Raw genomic sequence first — 17,136 nt, 5'->3', positions numbered from 1 at the left:
TCTGTAGTCTTACCAGTGATTATGTTGGCAAATGTGAGTTTTTGCCTATTAAGAGAAATGACATCAGTGTAATTTTGACCTGAATTTCTCTTATGAATGAGAGTATTTTTTTCACATGACTAAAAACCATTTGGCTTTTTTTGTTTGTTTGTTTGTTTTAACCACCTGTTAAATAACCTAGCCCATTTTTGCAGAGAATTCCTCCATTTATCTATTTTCTCTCTGATGGTGCTATTAACTCTTATTCTGTGATATAATTTGCAAATATTTTTCTCAGTTTGTCTTTTTCCTTTGGCTATGTTATCTCCCGTAAAAGGTTTTGTTTTTAATGCAATCAAACATACCCATCTTTTTCCTTATTTGGATCTGGATGTTGAGTGGTATTTAGGCATGTTTTTCTGTGACTTTAAGCAAAGCAACATATAATGAAACCAATATTTTTCTCATCAACGTTGTAGCAATATTGAGCGATATTCGGGGAACTGCTCTAGGTGGTTTCACTTATAATCAGTTTCTAACAGCCTGTTGACATCAAGTGAGAAATGACTATACTTGTTTAAAATATAAATTTTTGAAATTTAAATCTCTCATACATTTAATGAATCACTGGTGAATAGTTGTGAGAGGAGATAAGTTTTGTTGTTGTTCTTGTTGTTTTGGTTTTTTGAGACGGAGTCTCGCTCTGTCACCAGGCTGGAGTGCGGTGGCGCAATCTTGGCTCACTGCAATGTCTGCCTCCCAGGTTCAAGCGATTCTCCTGCCTCAGCCTCCTGAGTAGCTGGGACTACAGGCATGCGCTTTGGGAGGCCGACAAGGGAGGATCACTTGAGGCCAAGAGTTCAAAAGCCAGACCAGGCAACATAGTAAGACTCCATCTCTACAAAAATATTTTTTAAAAAAAACTGTTTGGGAATGATGGCATATGTTTGTAGTCCTAGGTAATTAGGAGGCTGAGGTGGAAAGATTGCTGTTGCCCAGGAATTTGAGGCTGCAGTGAACTATGATGATGCCACTGAACTCCAACCTGAGCAACATGGCAAAAGGAGAGAGAGAGAGAGAGAGAGAGAGAGAGAGAGAGAGAGAGAGAGAGAACTTCATGGGCCTGATGTAGTGGCTCATGCCTGATCAAAGCAGGAGGATTTCTTGAAACCAAGAGTTTGAGAACCTATCCCTACACAAAATTTTTAAAACCAGGCATAGTGGTGTGTGCCTGTGTTCCTGGCTACTTTGAAAGCTGAGGAGGGAGGATGGCTTGAGGCCAGGAGTTTGCCGTTACAGTGAGCTATGATTTTGCCAGTGCACTTGACAGAGCATGATCAAGTCTTCCCCTCACCACCCCCCGCGAAAAAAACAGTTCACAAATACAGAAAGATGTAAGAATACTTCAGTGGAGTCTTTTTTTTCCTTTTTTCTTTTTGAAACAGAGTCTCACTCTGTCGCCCAGGTTGAGTTGCAGTGGCGTGATCTCAGCTCACTGCAAACTCTGCATCCCAGGTTCACGCCATTCTCCTGTCTCAGCCTCCCAAGTAGCTGGGACTACAGGCGCCTGCCACCATGCCCAGCTTTTTTTTTTTGTATTTTTTTGTATTTTTTTTTCGGGGGGGGGGTTTGTATTTTTAGTAGAGACGGGGTTTCACCATGTTAGCCAGGATGGTCTTGATCTCCTGACCTCGTGATTCGCCCACCTCGGCTTCCCAAAGTGCTGAGATTACAGGCGTGAGCCACCACGTCCAGCCCAGTGAACTCTTTTGAGACAGAGTCTCACACTGTCGCCCGGGCTGGAGTGCAGTGGTGCAATCTTGGCTCACTGCAACCTCCGCCTCCTGGGTTCAAGCAGTTTTCCTGCCTCAGCCTCCCAAGTACCTGGGATTACAGGCGCCCGCCGCCACGTCCAGCTAATTTTTGTTGTTGTTGTTGTTGTATTTTTAGTAGAGACGAGGTTTCACTATGTTGGCCAGGCTGGTCTCAAACCCGCCTCAGCCTCCCAAAGTGCTGGGATTACAGACGTGAGCCACCGTGCCCAGCCTGGTAAACTCTTATATACCCTTACTTAGATTCCACAATTGTTAACACTATGTTACATTTGTTTATGTACACATACAAACACGTTACTGTTGTAGACTTATTTCTTTCTTGATCATTTGAGAGCTAGATGTAGACTTTGTCTTTTTCCCTAAATAATACTTGAATGTATTTATCCTAAAAATGAGGATTGTTCTCTTGTATATCCCCATATAATGATCAAATTCAGGAAATTTAAATTTGATAAAATACTGTGATCTCATCTTAGTTTATATTCAAATATCATCCATTTCCCAATAATTTTTCCCTGTCCATGATTCAATGCATTTAGTTATTTTGTCCTTTTGCTCCTTTAATCCTTTTTGTTTTCTCAGTTTTTGTCTGTCATGACATTGAAATTTTTGAAGCGAAAAGGCTAATTCTATAGACTGTTAATCAATTTTGGTTTATCTGTTTCTTCCTGACTTAAGTCAGGCTATGAAATACAACCTATAGCCAAAGATGGCTGAAACAAAAGAAAAAATAATTAAAAAGTTGAAATATAACCTGGACAATTACACTCAGTGCAGTTTGTCCCACTATTGGTGTTGTTGACTATTTAAAATAATCTGAGGATGCTCTTCTAGATCTCACAACTTATCACATTTCCTCTGTGTTTCATTTTTAAAATAATAGTACATAGTAAGTTAAACAACATTTTTCTCTCCTTCCATGTCTTTTTCAATGATATGAATAAATTTCTTATCTTTCTATTTGTTTGGCAACTTTAATTTATTCTATTCAAAGTGTTTTAACCATTTTCATTCCATTTGCATCTCATTTAGTGAATTTCATTGTAGTCTTTCTTTTATAAGCAATGCTAAGTTACGTATCAGGCATTTTCCAGGCTTTCACAGTGAAAACATAAAAAATAGTTTTTTTCTAAATTTTTATATTATTTTCACTTTTTCAAAATAATTGGTTTCTTTATTGCTTTATATTTTAATCATTATATAAGTACAATATATACTAAGTTGTAAGCATTATGCAATTTTATTTTTTACTTAATTATTCTTTTAATGTTATTTTTGTTCTTTCTTTCTGGTGGAATTTAAAAGCATGCAATCCTTTTTTAACTTTCATTTTAGGTTCAGGAGTGCATTTGCAGGTTTTTTATTTAGGTAAATTCATGTCACAGGGGTTTGTTGTACAGATTATTTCACCAGCCAACTACTAAGCTAGTATCCAATGGTTATTTTTTCTGATCCTCTCTTTCTTCCCACCCTCCATCCTCAAGTAGGCCCCAGTGTCTGTTGTTCCCCTCTTTGGGTCCATGAATTCTCATCACTTAACTCCTACTTATAAGTGAGAACATGCAATATTTCATCTTTTGTTCCTGTGTTAGTTTGCTAAGGATAGTGGCCTTTAGCTTTATTCATGTTCCCACAAAAGACACGATTATGTTCTTTTCTGTGGCTGCATACTATTCTGTGGTGTATGTGTACCACATTTTATCTAATCTGTCATTGATGGGCAATTAGGTTGATTATATGTCTTTGGTATTGTGAATAGCACTGCAGTGAACATTCACATGCATGTGTCTTTATGGTAGAATGATTTATATTCCTTTGGGTATATACCCAGTAATGGGATTGGAAGAGCATACAGTTTTATAACTACAAGAAGAATATATGGTACTTTTGTTGTCATTCTTACCATGTAGTTTAGTTTAAGGCTTTAGAAATGCCCTAAAAGTTATACACTTAAGATTTAATTAAATGAAACCGGTTTTCTGCTCCATTTTTTTCTATTATGCACTTTTTAAAGTTTTTAAAATTCAGAAACCGTTTTGTTTTTGTTTTTGTTTTTCGAGATGGAGTCTTGCTCTGTCACCCAGGCTGGAGTGCCATGGCACGATCTCAGCTCACTGCAACCTCCGCCTCCTGGGTTCAAGCAATTCTCCTGCCACTATGCCAGGCTATTTTTTGTACTTTTAGTAGAGATGGGGTTTCCCCATGTTGGTCAGGGTGGTCTTGAACTCCTGACCTCATGATCCACCCACCTCGGCCTCCCAAGGGCTGGGATTACAGTCGTGAGCCACCGCACCTGGCCAAGAAACTGTTTTTATATAAAATATATATTGTTTTTCAATCCTTAGAAAATTATATCAGTCTGATTTTAGATATAAAGCAGCTGAATTCCAAAGCAGTAATAAAATGTTCTAATTTTCATTTGTGATATGGAACAAATCCAGGATTTAAAACCCAGATTTAAAAACCAGGTTCTGTCCAGGCTCAGTGCCTCACACCCGTAATCTCAGAACTTTGGGAGGGTAGATAGCTTGAAGTCAGGAGTTTGAGACCAGCCTGGCCAACCTGGTGAAACCTGTCTCTACTAAAAATAAAAAAATTAGCTGGGCGTGGTGGCGCACACCTGTAATCTCGGCTACTCAGGAGGCTGAAGCAGCAGAATCGATTGAACTTGGGAGGCGGAGGTTGCAGTGAGCCGAGATTGTGCCACAGCAATCCACCCTTGGTGACAGGGCTAGACCCCATCTCAAAAAAAAAAGAAAAAGAAAAACCCAGGTTCTTTATTTCCCTATCTCAGACATCTCCAAATCAAACAATACTGTGAGTATTTTAGATCTGTATAGTTTATTCCCACTTATTTGGATTTGCAATCATGACCAAATATTTTTGCTAAAAATTTGGTTATAATAAAGTATAGTTAACCCTGGTCCCCTAGTCAGATTTCTTGAAAAAACAATAGTTAGCTTTTTATTGTTAACATTAAACTATTTTAAATAAGTAATATAATAGATAAGTGTTATAACCGGTTCTTTAGGCATCCATCCTTCTAAAGCTATAGAAACCTGAAACGTTCTCTCTGAGGTATTGTAATGCTTCATCAATTCACTCTCTTGAATTACAATCTTACAGTCGTACCTGTACATGTCAAGGAATTGATCCAGAGACTTGTGGAGCTTCATTCTCTTTTGGCTGTTCATGGAGTATGTACTTTAATGGCTGTAAGTTTGGTAGAAGCCCAAGCCCCAGAAGATTTAGAATTGATCCAAGCTCTCCCTTACATGTAAGTGTCCTTCTTTATTCAAATAATTTATTTTTGAATTACACATTGAATATGTAAGTGCATTCCTTTAACATTTTTTGAAACACTATAAAAACTAAATATTGAAAAGTAGTAATCAAATAGTAAAATTATATTTCTATTATATAAGTAAATAAATTAATTAAGACTCTAAATAAATTAGGTAAAGACTTTAGCTATCTCCCCAAATTCCAATTGTCCCTGGCTTCCTCCTCCTGCTCTACTACCCCACCCCAGCAAAATCATCATTAAAAGAACCTAGAATTTTATACTCAGCCAAAATAGGAAAAACCATTTGCCAAAATTTCAAAGACTCAGAAAGTTTACTACCCACAGACCTACTATGAAAGAATTACTAAAGGACGTAATCCAGAAAGAAGATATATGAAACCGGAACGAATCAGTCCGGGACACGAGGCCATGGTGAGCAAAGAAATTAGTCGAACTTGGTGTTAAGTTAAATAAGTTCAATACTTATATATTATATTAAATTAAAATAACCTATAAGTATAACTCCACACCTTTATCAGCTTGTGGGTGGGTAGGCAGTGGGAGGGGGTGGGGCACCAATAGGAACTAAGTATTCTAATATGTTATGCTTTGTTTGTGTAGTGAGGATTTATATATTGATTAACTATAAGATTGATATCTTTTAATCTTTGAGCAGTGACCAAGAGTAAAAAACATTTTATATTACAAGCCACTATACACATACATAGACATAAGAAAATAATTAGACCTATCTGAAAACAATACTTACCTTTCTTACATGTAACAGCAGTAACATCAAAATATTTAAAAAGTTAATATCAATGTAGTTATTCTAAGAGTCTATGATACATCATTTTTTATCAGATTTCTTTCTTTTTCTTTTTTTTTCTTTTTTTTTTTTTTTGAGACAGAGTTTTGCTCTTGTTGCCCAGGCTGGAGTACAAAGGTGTGATCTTGGCTCACTGCAACCTCCACTTCCTAGGTTCAAGCAGTTCTCCTGGCTTAGCCTCCCAAATAGCTGAGATTACAGGCATGCACCACCATCATGCGCAGCTAATTTAGTATTTTTAGTAGAGATGAGGTTTCACCATGTTGGCCAGGCTAATCTCGAACTCCGGATCTCAGGTGAGATCTGTAGTCCCAGCTACTAAGGAGGCTGAGGTGGGAGGTTGGCTTGAGCCAACCAGCTAGGTTTTCTTTCTAAATATTATATGATAAAAGTATCTGTCCCTTTTTGGCTCTCTGAGCAGCACCGTAGTGGTTGGCAAGAATAAGGCAGCACAAAGGGAGCCAAGAAGAAAGTGCTTGATCCATTTTCTAAGAAAGATTTGTATTACGTGAAAGCATCTGCCATGTTCAATATAAGAAATATTGGGAAGACACTAGTCACCAGGACCCAAGGAACCATAATTGAATCTGATGGCCTCAAGGGTCATGTATTTGAAGTGAGTCTTGCTGATATGCAGAATGATAAAGTTGCATTTAGAAAATTCGGCTGATTACTGAAGATGTTCAGGGGAATAATTGCCTGATGAGCTTCCATGGCATGGATCTTACCCGTGACAAAATATGTTTCATGGTCAAAAAATGGCAGACAATGGTTGAAGGTCACGTCAATATCAAGACTACCGGTGCTTACTTGTTTCATGTGTTCTGTGTTGGTTTTACTAAAAAATGCAACAATCAGATACGGAAGACCTCTTATGCTTAGCACCAATGGTTCGGCCAAATCTGGAACAAGTTGATGGAAATCATGACCTGAGAGGTGCAGACAAATTACTTGAAAGAAGTGGTCAATAAATTGATTCCAGACAGGATTGGAAAAGACATAGAAAAAATTCTTGCCAATCTATCCTCTCCATGATGTTCTTTGTTAGAAAAGTTAAAATGCTGAAGAAGCCTAGCTTTGAATTGGGGAAACTCATGGAGCTTTACGGTGAAGGTAGCAGTTCTGGAAAAGCCACTGAGGACGAAACAGGTGCTAAAGTAGAACGAGCTGATGGATATGAACCACTAGTCCAAGAATCTGTTTAAAGTTCAGACTTATAATAATGGCAAATAAAAAGTCATATTTGTGGGGGAAAAAAGTGTCTGTTAGTTTATAAATATAAAGGATCTTCAAAACATTCAAGGAAAATGCATATTATGAATAAACTATGCATGGATTTCATAATATTTTTCACCAAAATAAACTCATACTTACTTGTAACAAGTCTGAATGGGGTCTAGTTTGATGCACTAAGAAGGATAAGATGTCAGTTTATAAACTGCCTCTATCAGAGCAACATGAATTGTGCTAAAATTGAAGCAAGAACAAATATCAAATTTCTGGTGAAGCTTGGGTGGAAGAATGATAAAATTGTTGATGACTTATAAAAAGCTTATGGGCACTGCCCCAAAGAAATCTGCAGTTTACAAATGGATAGCTCATTTTAAGAACGGATGGGACGATTTTGAAGATGAAGGCCAAAGCGTCAAACTATCCACGTCATGGTTTTTTTTTTTTTTTTTTTTTTTTTGAGTCTGGGTCTCGCTCTGTCATCCAGGCTGGAGTGCAGTGATGTGATCTCAGCTCACTCACTGGATTTGACCTCAGGTGATCCACCTAACTCAGCCTCTCAAAGTGCTGGGATTACAGGCATGAGACACTGTGGCCAGGCAGATTTTTAGAAATTAAGATAAAATTGGCCCTCTCTGGCTGTTCAAGGAAAAATATTTGGCCCAAGATCAATGACAGTCCCTACTCCTTGCCAGGTGCCCAATTAATACCTAGGCTCTTTTATAAAGCTATTTTGTTGTTGTTGTCTTGAGATGGAGTTTCGCTCTTATTGCCTAGGCTGATGTGCAATGGCTTGATCTCGGCTCACTGCAACCTCCACCTCCCGGGTTCAAGTGATTCACCTACCCCAGCCTCCTGAGTAGTTGGGATTACAGGCTCCCGCCACCATGCCTGGCTAATTTTTGGTATTTTTAGTAGAGATGGGGTTTCACCATCTTGGCCAGGCTGGTCTTGTACTCCTGACCCTGTGATCCACCCACCTCAGCCTCCCAAAGTGCTGGGATTATAGGTGTGAGCCACAGCACCTGGCCTTTTGTGTGTGTGTGTGTGTGTATACACAAGATATATATGTATATATATACACATATATATGTATGTATGTGTGTGTGTATATATATATATATATATATTTTTTTTTTTTTTTTTTTCCTTCTGAGATGGAGTCTTGCTCTGTCACCCAGGCTGGAGTGCAGTGGCGCGATCTCATTTCACTGCAAGCTCCACCTCCCAGGTTCACGCCATTCTCCTGCCTCAGCCTCCCAAGTGGCTGGGACTACAAGCGCCCACCACCACACCCGGCTAATTTTCTGTATTTTTAGTAGAGATGGGGTTTCACCAGGATGATCTCAATCTCTTGACCTCGTGATCCGCCTGCCTCAGCCTCCCAAAGTGCTAGGATTACAGGCGTGAGCCACCGTGCCTGACCTGGCCATTTGTATTTTTTTCGTAGAGATGTGATTTCATCATATTGGCCAGGCTGGTCTCGAACTCCTGACCTCAGATGATCTGCCCTCCTCCGCCTCCCAAGTGCTGGGATTATAGATGTGAGCCACTGTGCCTGGCCCACATCAATTTTCGAGGAAACATTAATCTTGTTTGTTCCCTAACTGAATAGATATATCAACTGGTTCAGCCTACACGATTCTTACTGAAACATTATAGTTGTGCAAACTTCCTACTTGATGGGTTCCAAAACTGTTGTTCCCAGCTCAGCTGCAGAAAAGAATAGAAATTTTAAACAAGTGGGATCAAGATCCTGAGGCATTCTTAAAATTACAACAGGAGATGGAGCATGGCTTTACCAGCATAATCCTGAAGACAAAGCATAATCAAAGCAAAGGCCAGCAAGAGGTGTAGGAAGTCCAGTCAAAACCAAAGTGGACCAGTAAAGAGCAAAGTTCATGGCAACAGTTTTTTTGGGATGCTTAAGGCATTTTCCTTGCTCACTTTTTGGAGGGCCAAACAAAAATAACATCTGCTTATTATGAAAGTGTTTTGAGAAAGTTGGAGAAAGCTTTAGCAGAAAATAGCCCAGGAAGGCTCCACCAGAGAGTCCTTCTCCACCACAAGAATGCTCCTGCTCATTCCTCTCATCAAACGGGGGCAGTTTTGCAAAGTGTATCAATGGGAACTCATTAGGCATCCACCCTATAGTCCTGATTTAACTCCTTCTGATTTCTTTTTGTTTCCTAATCTTAAAAAAATCTGTAAAGGGCACCTACTTTTCTTCACTTAATAATGTAAAGAAACAACAACAACAACAAAACTATATTGACATGGTTAAATTCCCAAAGTGCTCCATGCTTTAGAAATGGATTAAATGTCCAATATTGTCACTTACAAAAGTGTCTTGACTTGGATGGAACTTATGTTCAGAAATAATGTTATTTTATTTTTTGAGACGGGGCCTCACTATGTTGCTCTGGCTGGACTCCTGGGCTCAAGGGATTCTCCTTTCTCAACTCCAAACCTGGGATTACAGGCATGTGCCACCCTGCCTGGCAATTTTTTTAATTGAGACGGAGTTTCGGTCTTGCCCAGGCTGGAGTGCAATGGCATGACCTCGGCTCACTGCAACTCCTGCCTCAGCCTCCCAAGTAGCTGGGATTACAGGCATGCGCCACCACGCCCAGCTAATTTTGTATGTTTAGTATAGATGGGGTTTCTCCATGTTGGCCAGGCTGGTCTTGAACTCCCCACTTCAGGTGATTCGCCTGCCTTGGCCTCCCAAACTGCTGGGATTACAGGCATGAGCCACCATTGCAGGCCAGTATTTTTTATTTTTATTTATTTATTTTATTTTATTTTATTTTATTTTTTGAGAAGGATTCTCACTCTGTCACCCAGGCAGAGTGAGGAGGGAGGCCACCCACCTCGGCCTTCCAAAGTCCTGGGATTACAGGCGTGAGCCACCACGCCCAGCCAGAATCAAAGACTTTTAAGGAGGAGAGTGACATACTTACACTTGCCCTTGAATGAGATCCCTCTAGATGCTGTTCGAACAATAGACTAAATGTAACCAAGAGTGGATTTAGCAAGATGAGCCAACTATCTATGAGCACAATCCATGGAGAGGATAATGGTCACTTAAATTATATGGGGTGGGGGGTTCATCTTTATCATCAGGCACACTGGAAATAGGACCAGGTTTGTAGAGGGCAGATCAGTAATTCAGTTTAGATATATTGGTATTGAGATTCCTAAGGGAAATCTACATGGGAATGTCAGGTCAATAATAGGAATCTGAAACTTAAGAAATGGTCTAAGTGGTAAGTATAGCTATGGATGAGGATATGATGGTCCTAGAGATTAGATATAGAGTGTGAACAGAGGCCTGGTGTGGTGGCTTACATCTGTAATCCCAGTACTTTGGGAGGCCAAGGCAGGTGGATCACTTGAGGTCAGGAGTTTGAGACCAGCCTGGCTAACATGGTGAAACTCCGTCTCCACTAAAAATAGAAAAATTAGCCGGGCATGGTGGCGGGCACCTGTAATTCTGGCTACTCAAGTGCCTGAGGCAGGAGAATTGCTTGAACCTGAGAGGCAGAGGTTGCAGTGAGCTGAGATCGCACCACTGCACCCCCCCACACACAAAAAAAGAGTGGGAGAAGGAGTTAATCTTGACCACCAATAGGTAAAGATCTGATAAGTAATTCCCTCTGTATCTGACATGCATGTTCATTCTAATGAAATAATTAGAAGGTCAGGATTTTACAATATGAATAATAAGCCTGTAATAGTAAAATAACACTAATAGGGCCGGGCACAGTGGCTCACACCTGTAACCCCAGCACTTTGGAAAGCTAAGGCAGGTGGATCACTTGAGGTCAGGAGTTCAAGACCAGCATGGCCAACATGGTGAAATCCTGTCTCTACTAAAAATGGAAAAAATTATCCGGGCGTGGTGGCTCATGCTTGTAATTCCAGCTACTCAGGAGGCTGAGGCAGGAGAATCGCTTGAACCTGGGAGGTGGAGGATACAGTGAGCCGAGATTGTGCCACTGCACTCACACTCCGGCCTGGGCAACAGAGTGAAACTCTGTCTCAAAAAATAAAAAATGAAAAATAATAAAATAATACCAACAGTGAACTGTACAAACTATGAGTTGCTTCTAGTTGTCTACTTTATTTCAGTGCTTCTACACAATAAATGAGGTAATTTGTGATGACCTGTTCCTCAGTAGGACTTGTGACTCTGTGTGGTCCACAACAGAATAAATATTATTACAAAATAGAATAAAGTGATGTGAGAATATTGAAGAATTTAAACCTGATGCTGCATACAAAAAGTATAGAATTTACATGTGACTTTTCCAGTGTTCATATCAATAGCAGTACACAAGTGTTAACATTTCTCTGCATTGTTCCACTTGTAGTAAAACACGGTTACCCAGCCCACTGGATACTTCCAGTGATTGAAGACATAAATAGAATTGTTTTAATGGGTGTTGATTTAAAAGTTTCTCCCAAATAAACATAATAATTAGTGTATGAGTTTAGCGAGGGCATGTTTTTAAAGTAGGGTCATGACTTTCCTGTTTTGTTTTGTTTTTTTGAGACAGAGTCTGGCTCTGTCTCCCAGGCTGGAGTGCAATGCCATGGTCTCGGCTCACTGCAATCTTCACCTCCCAGATTCAATAGATTCTCCTGCCTCAGCCTCCCAAATATCTGGGACTACAGGCGCATGCCACCACACCTGGCTAATTTTTGTATTTTTAGTAGAGGCTGGGTTTCACCTTGTTGGCCAGGCTGGTCTCGAACTCCTGACCTCAGGTGATCTGCCCACCTCGGCCTCCCAAAGTGCTGGGATTACAGGCATGAGCCACTGTGCCCAGCTGACTCCTGTTTTTTAAACTACAACGGGTAAGATAAAAGTAGCTTGATTAACAGACAAATCTATGAATGGATCCTATGAATTTTTTTGTATAATCAAGTCAATATAAATCAATAGGAAACCAAAATGATTATGAGTCACACTTACGGTTGCTAAGATGGAGGCTTGTCAGAAACCACTAAATAATTCACTTGCTGTGTCTAAATTGTTGTGGCTTTTATAATAATTTGATGCATACCAAAGGTCAATTGATTCATATAATGGTCTCCTTTCTGTGTTGATGGCATCTCCTTCCACCAAATCTCACATGAGCACATGAGGTGAAAGCCTCACTCACCCTTTTTAGTCCATGTTCTCTATACGTGTTTTTCTTTTTTGAGACAAGATTTGGCTCTGTCACCCAGGCTGGAGTGCAGTGGCATGATATCATCTCTTGATCTGCCACTTCTGCCTCCCAGGTTCTAGCAACCTTCCCATCTCAGCCTCCCAAGTAGCTGGGACTGCAAGTATACTCCATCACGGCCAGCTAATTTTTTTTATTTCTTGGAGAGGTGTGGAGTTTCACCAAGTTCCCCAGACTGGTCTCAAATTTGTGAGCTCAAGTGATCTGCCCACCTCGGCCTCCCAAAATGTTGGGATTACAGGCGGTAGCCACCACGCTAATAGAGACTCATGTGATGGTTTTCCTTTGAAAAAATCTGATGTCTCTATCAGTAGCAATCCAGATTTCTTGAGTGTTAATGGTCCTCATAGTCCTTCAAAGTCTTCTTCGATTTGTAGTTATTACGGTGTAGAAAAGAGAACTATAGACAACCACTTGCCCACTTACTTCCTTTGATCTGCAGGCATTTACTAAACCTCTCAGTTATCCTGACCTTGCTCTTTCGTAGAGATCATGCGTAATATTCCTGTTTCATGGGCCATAAGGACATGTGTTTAATTCATAAGGACATATGGATTCCATTTGAAACAGGATCTCACACAGAGTAGGTGTTTTATGTATGTACTCCCTCTTCTCCGTTGTAGGAACTTGTTACATTGTAACCAAGTTACTTGCCATTTCCCCTTGCCAGCAGGAACGTTGTTTTCATTTATTCCAAGTGCCCAATACTATTGAATAAATATAAAACATAGCTCTCATTTTTCACAACATGAACAGTATTGTAATTTATCTCTAACACTATTTAAATTTCTAATTAACTTAGAATTTTCATTTCAAAAGACTTCATTAAAGCATAACAATGTCTAATAGTTTAGATGGAGAAAAAAAGCAGTGTGATTTTCTGTGGTAGCTATTTTATCAGGATAAGTATGAATTGTGCATTAACCACCATCAGCCATGATTTATGATTCAGTTGTACCTTAAACACATGAAGGTGCGATTATAAAATAACTAATGGATTCTGTTTTCCTATAGGAAAAAAACCTTGAAGATAACTTACAGAGTTTGGCTACACGATTAGCTCCAATTTATAAGCAGTATGCTCCAGTAGCTTACCAAAATCAGGTATGTATTGGTATGAACTTTTTATTTATTTATTAATTTGAGATGGGGTCTTGCTTTGTTGCCCAGGCAGCAGTACAGTGGCATGATCAAAGCTTACTACAAACTCCTAAGCTCAAGCAATGCTCCTGCCTCACCCTCCAAAAATGCTGGGATTACAGATAGGCCAGACTGTTTTATATTTTAAAAAGTCATTGTTGGCCAAGCTCGTTAGCTCACGCCTGTAATCCCAGAACTTTGGGAGGCCAAGGCAGTCGGATCACCTGAGGTCAGGAGTTCGAGAATAGCCTGGCCCACATGGTGAAACCCCGTCTCAACTAAAAATACAAAAATTAGCTGGGCGTAGTGGGTGTGCACCTGTAGTCCCAGCTAATCAAGAGGCTGAGGCAGGAGAATCACTTGAACCCAGGAGGTGGAGGTTGCATTGAGCTGAGATCATGCCACTGCACTCTAGCCTGGGTGACAGAGCAAGACTCTGTCTCAAAAAAAAAAAAAAACAGTCATTGTTAATAGAAAAATTTTCAAATTTGAACAAATATATACATACACAGCATATCTATCTAACATACATTTATGTAATTGGACTTTTTATTGATCTACTCTTTTTTTTTTTTTTTTTTTTTTTGAGACAGAGTCTTGCTCTTGTTGCCCAGACTGGAGTGCTGTGGCGCAATCTCAGCCTTTTGGCTCACTTCACCCTCCGCCTCCCGGCAGGTTCAAGCAATTCTCCTGCCTCAGCCTCCCGAGTAGCTGGGACTACAGGCATGCGCCACCACACCCCACTAATTTTTGTATTTTTAGTAGAGATGGGGTTTCACCATGTTTCCCAGGCTGCTCTCGAACTCCTGGCCACAAGTGATCTGCCCGCCTCAGCCTCCCAAACTGCTGGGATTACAGGCATTAGCCACCCCGCCCAGCATCCACCTTTTCATTTTAAAAGGAGTTACAAATTGACTTTCAGTAATAGTTCATGAAATGTATGTATATCTTCTTTTTACGGATATTGAAAACTCTGTGTATATGATTAATGCGCTTTTATTGGTCTTTCTTTCTAATGGAATGATTGAGTCTATTTTACTTGCTTATCCATCTCCAACAAGAATTAGTATCCTCACCCTGCCTTCCCTTGTAAATTCAGTGATTTTCCTTTTACTCCATGTATTGTCAAGTGCTTTCTCCTGAATGTTGCTAAGCTACACCTTCATGACAATAATACATTTAGTCTCAGAAATTACAAAGTGTAATTAATTAGAAACTTCATGAGGAAATTATTTTTACTCTTTACTGAAGGTAGGTGATTTCCTTCTCTCTCTTAAGATTGTGCTCCATGCTTTCTTTTCTAGGTGGAATATGAAAATGTTGCCCGAGAATGTCGGCTTGGCAGCAAGGAAGGTCGTCCCTTCTCTGGGGTCACTGCTTGCCTGGACTTCTGTGCTCATCCCCACAGGGACATTCACAACATGAATAATGGAAGCACTGTGGTATGTACCTGTGTGAATTTGTATTCTAAAAGCTCCATCACTATATGCTTAGGCTGCAGTCCTTACGTATACTGTGATGACTATTACTGTGAAAAATCTTAATTTATGTGTTATTAGAAATAAGTGGAAAATAAAGTGAAAAAAAGAAATAAGTGTGTAGTGCGGGTCTTCATTAAATGCATTATCTGTGTACTTCTAAAAAGTAACAGGGCCAGCTTCAAACAAACATTTTATTGAAAGGCTATGTTACATATTTAATTGTTGTGTGTTTGCTGGGAGGCAGGAGTACTTTTTTTTTTTTTTTTTTTTTTTTTTTGAGACGGAGTCTCACTCTGTCGCCCAGGCTAGAGGGTAGTGGCACGATCTCAGCTCACTGCAACCTCTGCCTCCTGGGTTCACGCCATTCTCCTGCCTTAGCCTCCCGAGTAGCTGGGGCTACAGGCACCCGCCACCACACCCGGACAATTTTTTGTATTTTTAGTAGAGATGGGATTTCACTGTGTTAGCCAGGATGGTCTTGATCTCATGACCTCGTGATCCGCCCACCTTGGCCTCGCAAAGTGCTGGGATTACAGGTGTGAGTCACCACGCCCAGCCAATTTTTTGTATTTTTAGTAGAGACGGGGTTTCACCGTGTTAGCCAGGATGGTCTTGATCTCATGACCTCGTGATCCGCCCACCTTGGCCTCGCAAAGTGCTGGGATTACAGGTGTGAGTCACCACGCCCAGCCAATTTTTTGTATTTTTAGTAGAGACGGGGTTTCACCGTGTTAGCCAGGATGGTCTTGATCTCATGACCTCGTGATCCGCCCACCTTGGCCTCCCAAAGTGCTGGGATTACAGGTGTGAGCGACCGCGCTCGGCCAATTTTTTAAAGTAACAATTCTCTGCTATCAAACTAGTAGGTATGAAGTTGAGCATGTTACTTGATATTTGTTTTTGCCATCTGCACTTCAGGGTTTTTGTGAGGCAACTGTGCCAATTATCAGCAATATTTGCATTCTGGTATGCCTACTATGTTTATAGTTATGTAAATCATCACATGTCCATCGCCTGAAGTCAAGGAAATACGTAAATTAGGCAGAAGACCCAGTGGAAAACCTTGAAATAGTATTTTTGTCTGTTTGCTTCACCTAATTGTCTTCCTGTCATCTAGTAAAGTGAGATCAATAGAGAGCAATTGCTTTTGTTTTTCTGCTGCACCAGTTTTTTAGGTTTGCCAGAGAATTCTAAAACCTTCATTAAGTCTTGGCTGCAGGATGAGCATGTTGGCTCATGTCTGTAATCCCACCTACTTAGGAGGCCAAGATAGGAGGAGGATTGCTTGAGCCCCGGGAGTTCTAGACCAGCCTGGGCAATAAGACCCCGTCTCTTTAAAATACACAATGTTTAAAAAATAATTTTTTTTAGGTTTAGCTACAGCCTCTTACAGTGTTATTGAAAGTATATGATCAGATCTATCAACAGGCAGTCTTTCTTCCTTGCTTGGTCAGTAGAAGAGTATTGGTGATAGATTAAGCCACAACAACTTTTTTTTTTTCTTTTTTTTTTCTTTTGCGTATCATTCCTGTATACAAAAATGTTTTGCAGAGTCTTTGAGACCAATGTTATTTCTAAGTGTTGAAGTTATATAAATCCAGCCTGGTAAATACTAGCCAGGCAGTGGTTCATCACCATCACTTGGCCAGGACATTTTACCTGAATTACAGAATATCTGTGATCAGGCTGAAGTCAGGTCAGAGTCAAGTTAAGTTTCAGTTTCTCTTTTCTGTGCTCTTTGACTTCCAGGGCCCGGATTACTCACTCAATGAGGGTCTTATCTGGAACTTGACATCACTCCAAATTCCCCCATCTTCAAACATGTGAACTCTTGAAATTCTACCACTACCTCTCCCTTCACCCTGTTTTACCGTAATTTCTTTTTTTATTATTTTTTTCTTTTTTTTAATTGATTTACTCTCTACTCCTTATTGGTTTACTTTCTAATTATGCTCCTCATGTCAACTCCTTATGTCCTTCTTAGTCTCTCTGTGACCAATTAAATTGGTTCCAGTAAACATTTATTGATATGACATTCTGATTTTCAGCATGACTATTATTAGTTATGAACAGATTACCACCATGACAGTTTAATATTGCAGGCTTTCTCCAGGCACCA

The 17,136-nt window shown here is 40.0% G+C and overlaps 1 protein-coding gene and 1 pseudogene across 4 annotated transcripts in view; both read left to right on the top strand.

The window, feature by feature from the left end:
* Positions 1 to 17,136, top strand: part of TET1 (tet methylcytosine dioxygenase 1) — a 139,841-nt gene that overhangs the window by 107,019 nt on the left and 15,686 nt on the right. For 3 of the 4 annotated variants that reach the window (XM_031015626.3, XM_055353637.2, XM_055353638.2), the window contains 4 exons: positions 4,941 to 5,091; positions 5,446 to 5,532; positions 13,411 to 13,500; positions 14,841 to 14,978. In XM_031015626.3, the coding sequence (XP_030871486.1) occupies positions 4,941 to 5,091; positions 5,446 to 5,532; positions 13,411 to 13,500; positions 14,841 to 14,978 (466 nt within the window). The remainder of the gene's footprint in view (positions 1 to 4,940; positions 5,092 to 5,445; positions 5,533 to 13,410; positions 13,501 to 14,840; positions 14,979 to 17,136) is intronic. The other variant, XM_031015627.3, reaches the window with a different exon arrangement.
* Positions 6,381 to 8,191, top strand: LOC109028442 (small ribosomal subunit protein eS1-like; annotated as a pseudogene).

Source organism: Gorilla gorilla, chromosome 8 (genome assembly GCF_029281585.2).
Source record: "Gorilla gorilla gorilla isolate KB3781 chromosome 8, NHGRI_mGorGor1-v2.1_pri, whole genome shotgun sequence".
NCBI classification, from domain to species: Eukaryota; Metazoa; Chordata; class Mammalia; order Primates; family Hominidae; genus Gorilla; species Gorilla gorilla.
Note: the sequence above shows the minus strand (reverse complement) of the source record. Positions and strands in the feature narration are given on the sequence as shown.